This window comes from Panulirus ornatus, chromosome 30, assembly GCF_036320965.1.
Source record: "Panulirus ornatus isolate Po-2019 chromosome 30, ASM3632096v1, whole genome shotgun sequence".
NCBI classification, from domain to species: Eukaryota; Metazoa; Arthropoda; class Malacostraca; order Decapoda; family Palinuridae; genus Panulirus; species Panulirus ornatus.
The window spans coordinates 6,578,245-6,590,668 of NC_092253.1; the positions used below are offsets into that span (position 1 = coordinate 6,578,245).

Below are 12,424 nucleotides of genomic sequence, written 5' to 3' on the forward strand. Positions count from 1 at the left end.
ATAGACAGACAGACAGACTGATAGACGGAGAGACTGAAAGCAAAAATTTTGTCCATGTCACAAAACTTCCACAAAGCCATAGGTTATCTCGTCAAAAGATATATATAAAAAAGAGAATAATATAAAATCCCACAAAACAAAAGCACATCGCTGGAAGCAGAAACCCCTTTTCCAGTCTATCAATTATAAGTGGCGGCAAAAAGAGTGAGGTCACGAAATGGAAAGGGGCAAAATGAGAAGGTTTAGTATATCATGGAAAAGTTTTATTCTAGGATTCTGTTAGTTTTCTCTCTGAAAAAAATTTGTGGGCGCCATGGTAGCTTAATATACAGAAAAGAAATCGCATGAATGAGATATATTACAAAGGAATTTTTGGTTCAAGGCTCGCTATATGAAATCAAGAGATATGTCTTGCAACCGCCTCAATAACGCAATATATTTCAAAAACTTGTTTTTTGTTTTCTTCATGAGATACTATGAGATCAGAAATTAGTCTCACCATGGTCTCTGTACTATCCAATTTATGATATTAAAGGAAATATCTTTCTTTTCTTTCAAACTATTCGCCATTTCCCGCGTTAGCGAGGTAGCGTTAAGAACAGAGGACTGGGCCTTTGAGGGAATATCCTCACCTGGCCCCCTTCTCTGTTCCTTCTTTTGGAAAATTAAAAAGAAAACGAGAGGGGAAGTTTTTTTCAGCCCCCCCCGCTCCCTCCCCTTTTAGTCGCCTTCTACGACACGCAGGGAATACGTGGGAAGTATATATTATTTTCTTTCAAACTATTCGCCATTTCCTGCATTAGCAAGGTAGCGTTAAGAACAGAGGACTGGGCCTCTGAAGAAATATTCTGTACCAACCTGGCGTATAGTGATCGCTATCTTTATTTGCTGTTACGTCATCGCCCTCATCATCATAATCGCCAACGTGGTAATTGTGGGCGACCCTCCATCAATATGATGAAGTTTATCACCATCATTATCATTATCATCTTCACCTTCAACGCCACCAGCACCCCACCACCATCATCCTCACCACCATACATCATCACCATCACCACCAACACTATTACCATCACCATCATACTCACCATCATCATGTACGCCAGTAGCCTTATATACCCATATCTTCACCATCACCATTATCCTCCATCTCTGTCACCATCACTACACCACCGTCAGTGCTACTAGGATCATTATCACCATTTCCATACCCATCATTATCTTCATTATCATCACAATCATTGCTGTTTTATCTACAAACTAATTACTCTCTTTAGTATAATTGTTCGTGGTAGCCTATGCTTTGGAAAAAAAAAAGGAATGGGAAATTTAGAGACATCTCAGTTACGGAATAATTAAACAAATTACAGTTACATGTGTTTTAAAACCAACTCATTAGGAAAAATGTTCAAAGAAGGAAATAACGTTGCACTTTTAAATGTATTTAGGTTAATTATACGGAATGATTAAAAAAAGACGAAAAAATACTTTTGTCAATAATGTAAAAGTATATATATATATATGAGTTATTATGATAGTCAGCATCTCTTTTGTGACGGAAGTCGAACTTCAAAATATCAATTCTAAGCGATGTTATTATCAATTTTAAGTATGTATATATACTTTTTACCCTCTTGTATCAAGGGCCACACGTATAGTGAGAGCGTACGTGGTATTAGAGTTGTCCTTAACACATGAAGAAGGTCTTAAAGATTGTATTTATAAGTTGATGGCTGTAGTAACTAGACTTTGATGGCTTTTAATGACCCTTGTAGTTTACTGGCCCAAAGCCCAAATAACCAACCAATCAACTTTTGATCTCCCTTTCTTGTTAGGCTGTGAAAATACGGTCTAATTAAGTTAACAACCCAGTACCGCAGGGGAACAAGGGGGGTTTCCACCTACACGAAGAGGGAAAAACAGAAACCCAGATTCACAGATATGTGCAGTATTCCCGACCATTAGATATTTTAACGGTGAATTAGGCTGATTTTACGAGTTTTCGCTTTCACATCTGTAAGCTTATCTAGATGGGTCCATTTTGTTTCTTATCTCCATTGAGCTCTTCTCTTGGTCGCGCCAGACAGATGCAAAGCTGGATGAAGCCATGGAAAGAGGCGACCTTATGAAAGACGAGGTGGTGGTGTGGAGGAGGAAGGAAAGCTAAATTAAAAGACAAGAGGAGAAAGACGGAGAAAGGAAATCTAGGAAAATACGAAACCAGAGAGTGAAGACGAAATATGAAGGAAAACGAAAGATGCTCATAAGTGTCAAAGGAAAAATATAATATACCAGATAACACAGTGAAGAAACGAGAGATAAGACAGTGTAAGTAACAAGGTATAACAGCATGGGAAAGATGATACGAAAGGATGGCTGGTGGCGAGATGGATACGGAAAATATGTGAAATATATTACAGGCTAAATGAATGGTTCCAGAAGCGCGCGTTTACCACACAAGAGAAAACAGAAAGTTCAGAAAAAAAAAGAAGAGGAGATGCGATTGTTAACTCAGAGCCTCAGAGATTAAAAGCTTATGATGAGGTGGGCAGAAAGAAGGAGGAAGAAATTGGTGAATAGTTAAGAAAAGGGATAAAAAAAACTGATGAAAATTGAAGCAAGAAAATGATGAAAAAGATGATGCAAAGAGAAGCAAGAAAATGAAAAAGATAATGGAGAGAAAAGCAAGAAAATGATGAAAAAGCTGATGAAAGAGAAGCAAGAAAATGAGGAAATACCAATAAGAAAAGATAGGAACAGATGGATCACTCCTGAGGATGAGTGATAAGGGAAAACAGAGAAGAGGAGGAGGACGACACAACACCACCTGCATATACCCACCCGCAGTGGTAGCTCCTCCAGGTATCCACACAGGTGAGAGGCGGGTTGCAGGTGACGTTGACGCATGCAGACGGAGCCACACACCCTCGTTCGACGCCTTGGAAACCCCTGACCTCCCCCCACGCCGTGCTGTTGACGGCAGGAGGAAGAGGTATGCTCTTCCCAGAGATTCTGAGGTCATCTAAGCACCCTGTTGAGGGAAGATCAAAGCTATATATTTATAGCTTTTCTATCTTGTCTGTACTGTGGGAGACAATAGACACCACATGATTATGGAAGTGTTTGCTCGCTGTATGCATCTCTCGGTTTCTATATATCTGTTTATCTGGCGTTTCTAACCTATCTATACATTAGGATCAATAGATACCATACATCTCTAGATGAGCGTTAGCATTACTTGCCCCTTGGATAGTTATACAGGTCATTGACTGCATCTATAGCAAGGATTTCCACCCTAAATGTTTGAGATATTGTGTTTGGGTACACAGTTCTACAACTGTATGCAGTGATGGACATGAAGTGAGTTGTCTGAATGGGTGTTTGCCACCATGAAATAAGAAGTTCCAGCTGTTACCATGAGTGAGAGAAATAGCTTCATACATATCCTTAAAGAACGTATGATCACTTACTAGTATGACAATCGGTAAGTGGTCAAGCAATTACAGTCAGTTAATTACCTCTATACTACCCAGAACCATTAAGATTGATGACTTTAACAGTGATTGTCATCTTCATTCCTTCTAACTTTCTACAAAAACCCTTACATGCACTTGGCTATATCTCCCATATAACTATTTTGATAATCATCTTGTATAACTTTCCTTTATGATATCCTGCGTCGTAGAAGTGATCTTCATTAATTATTTGATAACTTCAAATCTCGCACTAAGATAATCTGATACAGCAGCAGTTAATCGCCTTGAAAGAGACCTAAAAATCACCAATTACGTACCATAATGAATCGCGTCGCCATCAACACCAATTAATCAGCATCAGAAACATAAACCGTGTTCTATTACTCACCGTCAAAATAATCGCCGTGGACGCTGAAGACACTGAGAGCCAAGTACTCCGGTGAGCCACCGACGTGGACGCCTTCAGTAGTAGCCTCCGTCTCCTTGTGCATGCGTCGCCCTGGGTCTCCCAGGAAGGTTAGGGAGGCGTTGTAAAAGTCCCCCTCTCCGTCGTCGACGCTCAGGATGGTGGATGATCCATACCTGCGAAGATTAAGTCAGGTTGTGTGTTATGGGTCGTATCTGTTGTCTTTTATGGGTCATATCTGTTGTCTTTTATGGGTTATATCTGTTGTGTTATGGGTCATATATGCTGTGTTATGGGTCATATCTGTTGTCTTTTATGGGCCTTATCTGTCGTCTCCTATGGGTCATATCTGTTTTCTTGTGTGGGACATATCTGTTTTCTTGTATGGGTCATATCTGTTGTCTGTCATATCTGTTGTCTGCTATGGTTCATATCTGTTGTCTCATGGGTCATATACTGTTTTCTGTTATGGGTCGCGTACCTGGTATCCGTTATGGGTCATACCTGTTGTCTGTGAAAGGTCATTTCTGTTGTCTGTTGTGAGCCAAATCTGTTTCTTTTTCGGATTATGTCTGTCATCTGTCATACAGTGGACAGGTATGCTGTCTTTAACACTTTGGTCACGTCTGTTGTCTGTTACACACTGTCTTGTCCGTCGCATCATTACCACTTCTCCTGTGTGGCAGTGGACACGTCTTATGTCTGTTGTTGATTGGTCACGTCTATTCATCTGTCAACGGTATGGGTCCGTTGTGCGCTCGGCTGTGGCTAGGTCTGTTGTCTGTTCTTACATCATGATGATATCTCATCATGAAAGGCAACTAAAAACAGGATGGATGAGGTGAACATGCGAGCAGGGACGAGTGGACCATACTTATGCATACTTATACATACTTATACATAACTGTACTTATACTTACATACCTTGAGAGGGTGAGCGTATGCCATCGACCGTCTATAAGATGAGCCCGCGTGAGACAGAGGGTCGAGGACGAGGACGACCACGACGAGGACGAGGAAGAAGACGAGGAGGAGGAGGAGGAGGAGGAAGAAGAAGAAGAAGAAGATGGTCGGGGGCGATGGAGGAGCCTTCCTTCTCCTCCTCCTCCACGTCCTCCTCCTCCTCCTCCTCCTCCCCCTCCTCCCTCTCCTCCTTCCCCTGCAACACACAGGCGCCCCCTCTGCAGCTGCAGGCTGAGTGGGTCACGACCCCCCATTAGGACCAGCTGTCCCTCCCTCCTCCAGGTCCGGAATCTGGTGAGAGAAAGAGAGAGAGAAGGAGAGAAGGAACGGAGGCGGCGTTAAGAGAGAAGAAAGGATGAAGGAAGGATAGAGGAAGAAAGAAAGAGTGGGAGAGAAAACGGGCTGATGAAATAGGGTAGGGTGAGATGACAAAGGATGGCTGAAATAATAGATAAAATTGGGTAAGAAGAACAGGAGTAGGAGTATTAAAGATGGTGTGTGAGGAAGAGGAAGTTAACAAAGAGTGAGAGGAAAAGCTAAGCAGACTGCAAATGAAATGGAAAATTGAGAGGAAGGTGTCCAGAATGAGATGAGAAATGTGCAATCAGGAAGACCAAACTAAATGAAAAGAGTAAAGACGGAGCGAAGCAGATCAAACAATAGGTTTTCCTGAAGTAAAAGTCAAGAGTGGTGTAGATTGTGAGCCAGAATTAAGCCTAGGGACAGACAGACCGACTGGCGGAGAGTCAGAGAGAGAGAGAGAGAGAGAGAGAGAGAGAGAGAGAGAGAGAGAGAGTCAAGAAAGAATTCCCCATAGTAGAATGATTTCATTTACCTCTGCATCACACATGATTTGATTTTGATGCGTAAATGATCTCTCTCCGTATGTCACTTTAATCTTCAAGTCATAGGATTATCTAATATCCCCTTACAGTATTTATATTATGATCCTAATCGCACATGATGAAAGAATACCTTAATATCTTCTCGTATTTCAAGAACATATGTACCATATTGTATGCACGCGTTTCGTATACCTCACGGCATCATATGCATTTGTCCATTTGCCTGAAATATAATTACTCAAACGCAATTTAGTCATCAGAATCTCTTTGTCTAATTAACAGGGAGCTCGGCTCCCTGGAGAAATCAAGGCAGCTGGGGCCACTGAGGAACTTCATGGTCTTCCCGACTTTTAAGATTACGTGTGTTGAGAGTCGTCTTTTGTCACGGGTCGTCGAGATGCGTATGACATTCAGCTGAGTCTGTTCCTGTGCCTCTCTCTCTCTCTCTCTCTCTCTCTCTCTCTCTCCCGTCCAAGGCCGGGTGGCAGCACTCAAGGCTAGTCTCGTTAACCTGATCTCTCGTACATTACGTGGAAACCCCTTGTGCTTTGTCTAGAGAGGGAGTGTGTGCGTGAGAGATAGATAGATAGATAGGAGAGAGAGAGAGAGAGAGAGAGAGAGAGAGAGAGAGAGAGAGAGAGAGAGAGAGAGAGAGAGAGAGACACCTTGCCTTGGTTTGACTCTACCATCGTAGAGAGTAATGGACAGGAAATCATATCAAAACAGATGACGGAGTGAGTCATTTGACTTCTTCCACTCTCTCCTGTGTGTCTTTGCTTCTCTCTGCTGTAGCGAGACATCCTTCCAGTGTACATACACATCTCTACATAAAGAACTTAACAAGATATTGTCATTCATTGCGAGACATTATTCCTTTATACTTACATCTTACTACTTAAAGAACTTACAAGATTCTATCATTCGCTGCGAGACATCCTTCCAGTGTACTTACACATCTCTACATAAAGAACTGAACAAGATATTGTCATTTATTGCGAGAGACATTATTCCTTTATACTTACATGTTACTACTTAAAAGAACTTACAAGATTCTATCATTCGCTGCGAGACATCCTTTCAGTGTACTTATACATTACTACTTAGAGAATTTACAAAATCATTCATCTGGTCCTTCTTGCCCTTGACATTCTCTAAGCCATCACATTCCCAAGGAGGAACCCCCCCCCACCCGCCTCCCTCTCCCATAAAAGATCCTTCCCCAAAAAATGTTATAAATTCTTAGAAATAAAAATCCGTTCGTCTCATAAACAGTCAAGAAATATAACCTATAACCTTACCCTCAGCTCCCTAGGCATGGAATTTATCCCACAGATAACTCCCGGATTTTAACAGGATTCTAAGGAATGGGGAAATGATGATTGTGTTGTAGATATACGAGAACCAACTCTGTTGTAATTTCCACCAAAACCATGATTGTGAATGACTTTGTCTATCAGTACCCAGCAAACGAAAGATTTTTTTGGTGTCCTGACCTGAGGTGGATGGTGGTGGTGTAGGCTAGCGAGGTGAAGGATAGAGCCAACTTCACGTAGCTGTTGGGGTGGAAGGCCGAGGGCGTTGTGGGCGTGGTGCACGAAGGTCCCGCCCACCCTGGCGGGCACTCGCATCTGAGACATCCCGGCGACCCCCGGCACCTAGAGGAAACGAGATTGGGGGATGTATTGTGTGTGTGTGTGTAGAGAGAGAGAGAGAGAGAGAGAGAGAGAGAGAGAGAGAGAGAGAGAGAGAGAGAGTGGCACTTAGAAAGAGACTTTATACATGGAGAGTGTATATGTATGTGTGTGTGTTTATATATATATATATATATATATATATATATATATATATATATATATATATATATATATATATATATTTTCTTTTTTTTTCTTTTTCTTTTTTCGTGAGGCGTCGGGTAAGAGCTTCCGAAAGACACTGAAAAGGCTATTCACAGGATAAAATTCCTTTTACATGCATTATAGTGCGAAGCTCTTGAAGTTCTGAGAGAGAGAGAGAGAGAGAGAGAGAGAGAGAGAGAGAGAGAGAGAGAGAGAGAGAGAGAGAGAGAAGACGAAACTATCTCTTGGAATGGTTGAACGAAAGAAAACCTCTGGAGACCCACCGTACCTTCCGTGGGAGCCACAGTCGAGTGAGGCGGCCAGGCAGTCGACTGCTGGGCACCCCGGGGTAGTGCCTTGGCCTAACACCCTCTCTCCCACGTCCACCAGCTTGGCAGGTCCAGACGCCAGAATTGATGAGGTATAAGATATGAAATGTGTCAGTATAATTGAAGTGAAGATGGTGATTGAATTTATAGACAGTGGTCGTATATATATATATATATATATATATATATATATATATATATATATATATATATATATATATATATATATATATATATGTATATATATGGTCAGTCTTAAACTTAATGTCACCATACACTCATTGGAAAGTACACTCCCCAGATATATTAGAGTCATGCTTTCTCTTCCATGATTCGAACACCATCCGTACTTCAGGATTACAGTCATCGATTCCTCATATCACGGGATCCCAAGGGCCATATTAGTGTAGTGAGAGCGTATATGTTCTCAGAGTTATCTTGAAAACGCGAAGAATGTATTAATGAATTTCGATTGGCGGAATAACTTGACGCTGACGACTTTCATGACCCGAGCAGATGATCAGACGAAAGTTAGAACATAACCACCGAACCAGCCACCACTATTGCCCGAGATACCTCTTGCACCTCCTCCTCAGCTGGCCCTGTGCATTATCGTTCTTAGACTTGTGGTTCAGACGAGAGGACGTCATAGCCTTAATGAGTCTTGAAGAAACCCCTAAAGAAGGTAGCCCTCTGGTTTGATGTGATTATGTAAATCATTGGTAATTTACATAGTCTTATGCATGACAGACGAAGCATGAAGTTTGTTTTAATAGTCAAGGGAAATAACGTAAAAGAAAAAAAAAAAACTTGGGGAAAAAATCGCAAGACAAAGCAAATAAAAGGTAATGAAAGACAAGCATAAAACTGAACAATTTAACTCAGATCTGTTAGTTCACAACGATTGCATTCAGGACATTCAACACTGAATGAAAAAAAAAGAATTATTCGTTTGTGCAGAAATTCTGAGAAAGTTATGTTCCACTGGATTGGTAGTAAAATAGTCGCAGAAATTTTATAAAAATTATCATAGATAAAGATGGGGAAGGCAGCCTTCACGTCACTCGAATCTTGTGGACTACAGTAATGTATAGCCGTACAATTTGTGTGTCATGATTCGTCAGCAAATGTCTTTCCGCTACTGTGAATAATAGGGGTTACATAGGGCTGGAAATCCTACCCTCGAGATTTTACTTTTCCAAATGAGGGAACAGAGTAGGGGACCAAGTGAGGATTTTACCCTCTTAGGCTCAGTACTCTTGTTTGTTAACGCTACTTCGCTAACGCAGGCAATGAAGAATATGTATGAAATCTATATATATATATATATATATATATATATATATATATATATATATATATATATATATATATATATATATACATACATACATATATACGTAGGAAAACACACGCAAGGAATTGTTAAAACATATTCAAAACCACATTCAAACAACCACTATAAAAGCAGCCAGGAACGTGGTGGCTGGGTGTGACTTCACATCTTCCAACTAATATACTCTGGGATATAAAGTCAAGAGTCTGGATGTGAAGCAAGGAATTATCCCCATAAATTCTGAGGGCAAAATGTGTTTAGCTAAGGCTACCACGAATGCAGGGGGGAGTTAGGGAGAGGGACGGTTCGTGGTCTGAATGTCTTGTGGTTATGATAAAGGAAAAGGTCATGGAGAAAAGGATTTTTGTTTGGGATTTATTTCAGACAAGAATTACTGATTATTTAGACGCACACACACACACACACACACACACACACACACACACACACACACACACACACACACACACACACAGAGTCACCCATATATATATATATATATATATATATATATATATATATATATATATATATATATATATATATATATATATATATATATTAGAAATTACACACTCAGACCAACAAGAATTCAATGGTTCCCTCACCTCGCTGTTGATTCTCAAATTCCTTATGCATCCCTGGAAAGGGCGTGCCACAATGGGCGGCCTGGTGCCGTGGGCGGTGGTCATGGGAGCCAACCCGCCCATCTGTAATGGCTGTCCGGTATTGAGCACCTTGGCCCCCGCGGGTAAGGACGAGCCCACCCTACATGTATGGGCGTCTTCGGGCGTGGGCGTGGGTGTGGTGGTCTCGTCATCATTGTCGTGGGCGGTTGGGGTCGTGGGCGAGGTGGAGTCGTCAAGGCTCCCGCCCATGCATAGGTCGAGGATGATCTCCACCCGCTGTGAGGTGTGAGAGGGAGGGGAAATGGAAAAGGAGATTGTAAAGGATTCCATATGTGTTCTACGTATATCCTGGTTCTTAAAGATGTTATCTCTTGTGATAGATCATTGTACATGTGAATATGGTATGGTACTCGTGGGTTTGGTACATGTGAGTATGGTATGGTACTCGTGGGTTTGGTACATGTGAATATGGTATGGTACTCGTGAGTATGCTACATGTCGGTATGGTATGGTACATGTGAGTTCACTGTGGTACACATAATCTAATATGGTCCATATAAGTGTGCTATGGTACATGTGAGCACGATATGTTACACGTAATGTACTACAGTACGTATGAGTACGTTCTGGTACATGTGACTCTGGTATGGTCCGCTAATGTAAATGGTACATGTGAGCATGGTATGGTACACGTAAGTATACTTAAGGACGGTAGATATAAACTGCAAATGCACACAGTCTTCTGCTTTTATATTGGCCCTTAATTGTCTTGTAGATTTTCATTCAAAATCTCAACTTAAAAGACGAAAATACGCTGTGCATTTTCAGTGTTCACATCCTCGATTTTGAAGATGAGGCAAGGAATGAAAATGATTTTCATATACATATAAGAAAATGCATTATCTGCGAATACGAGACACGGTATCAAATTCCACTGAAATCCTTCTTAGATTAATATCAAATTAATCACTTCTTGAGGCTGTCATTCCCACTAAGAACACAGGATTAATCAAAATTCCAATTCAGAAGCATCGATAAATGAACCTCTGATTAACAGCATCTTAATTACTCTTCGAACCTGCCACTCGCACTTGACCCTCAGTGATGCATTACGGGTTCAGGTGACGGCGAGAAAAGGTGATAGAGATGGATTGAGGAGGAGGAGGAGGAAGAGGAGGGGAAGGGGAAGGAAAGAGGAGGAAGAGAAAGAAGGTAAGGTTAAGTGACGGAAGAGAAGGGAGGAAGATGGAACAATAGAAAAGATACAAAAGAAGAGCAGGGTGTGTAAATATGGCACCAGAGAGGGTGGAAGGAAAAGAGAGAGAGAGGAAAGAACAAGAAGAAAATGAAAGAGCAATGGACGTGAGGAAAAAATAAAGAGAGAGAGAGAGAGAGAGAGAGAGAGAGAGAGAGAGAGAGAGAGAGAGAGAGAGGAAAGAAAAACGTACAAAGACATGCAAAGACAGTGAAACACAATTTGCAGTAGGGGGAGAACAGAATATATATATATATATATATATATATATATATATATATATATATATATATATATATATATATATATATATAGTATATAATATACTACGTCAAATGGCCATCACTACCACCACTCACCCCGTCCTTCCATATGAGATCGAGTCTGTGCCACTTCAAGTCGGTCACCGTGTAGGAGGCGTTGATGGTCAGGAACACTGGTCCCGCCCCTAGGTCAAGGACTAGCGAAGGACGTCCTTCTCGAAGCTCTAGGGCCATCAAATCTCCTTCAGTACCTTCAGGAGACAGAGAAGGGTCCTCTCCTCCCAAAGCTCCCGAGTAGAGTATCGTCGCGTCTTTGGAAGTCGTCAGGAATTCTAGGCTGAGATGGACGTCGGTGCAAGGAGGGATCGGTGGCAGCCATGCCCATCCGCCCGTTTGACGACCTCTACCGTCGGAGTTATTTCTCTCAGAATCCCCAGGGTCCTCAGGACCTCCTTCGAAGTGTCGTGTGAGCATCTTGCATCGGGATCCTTCGGTGCCAAAGGGACATATACATCTGTAGATGAAAAGAGTGATCCACTGTAGGGGTGAGTTTCTCCAGTGGCAGTAGGGTGTGTTTGGCTTTTCTCTTCTCTTTGTAAACGCCATAATATTGGTTGATGTTATGAGGTTTGTAGTATAGTGTATGAGAGATGGTAAAGTGATTGTGTTTATCTGTTTGTGGGGTTGGAAGAAAAGTGAGGTGCCCCAGGAGACGTTATGTGTATGAATGTGTGCGTATTTATATGTGATTTTTGTTAGATAAGTATGTATGTACGTGTGTGGGTAAGAGTGAGGTGCTTCCCCTTAGGAGAAGTTAAGATTCTGTCACCGTAAAACAATTATTTTCCATCATTCGTGACCAGTTATTACTTATGTCGACCATTTGTGAACAAAATGAGCCCTGCTTTAACGAATTCAAGTTGCTTATCTTATGTATCATTCCCTGCTGACAAATTATGGAAGCTGAAATGACTTGTGCCTTGTCTGTTTGAGACTCAAAATGTTCCCAGTGACTGAGAGCCCAATCCTGAGACAGAAGTTTAATGAACGAGATTACTGCCTTAGAAAAAAAAAGAAGCACAAT

General features: G+C 41.4%; 1 protein-coding gene across 1 annotated transcript in view; it reads right to left on the reverse strand.

The window, feature by feature from the left end:
* LOC139758253 (putative neural-cadherin 2) overlaps nucleotides 1-12,424 on the reverse strand; it is a 125,082-nt gene that overhangs the window by 12,515 nt on the left and 100,143 nt on the right. Inside the window, exons 18-24 of the mRNA XM_071679463.1 lie at nucleotides 11,437-11,854; nucleotides 9,802-10,098; nucleotides 7,818-7,918; nucleotides 7,184-7,345; nucleotides 4,807-5,136; nucleotides 3,865-4,058; nucleotides 2,842-3,031 (exon numbers count right to left, since the gene is read on the reverse strand). Coding sequence (XP_071535564.1) covers nucleotides 2,842-3,031; nucleotides 3,865-4,058; nucleotides 4,807-5,136; nucleotides 7,184-7,345; nucleotides 7,818-7,918; nucleotides 9,802-10,098; nucleotides 11,437-11,854 — 1,692 coding nt within the window. The remainder of the gene's footprint in view (nucleotides 1-2,841; nucleotides 3,032-3,864; nucleotides 4,059-4,806; nucleotides 5,137-7,183; nucleotides 7,346-7,817; nucleotides 7,919-9,801; nucleotides 10,099-11,436; nucleotides 11,855-12,424) is intronic.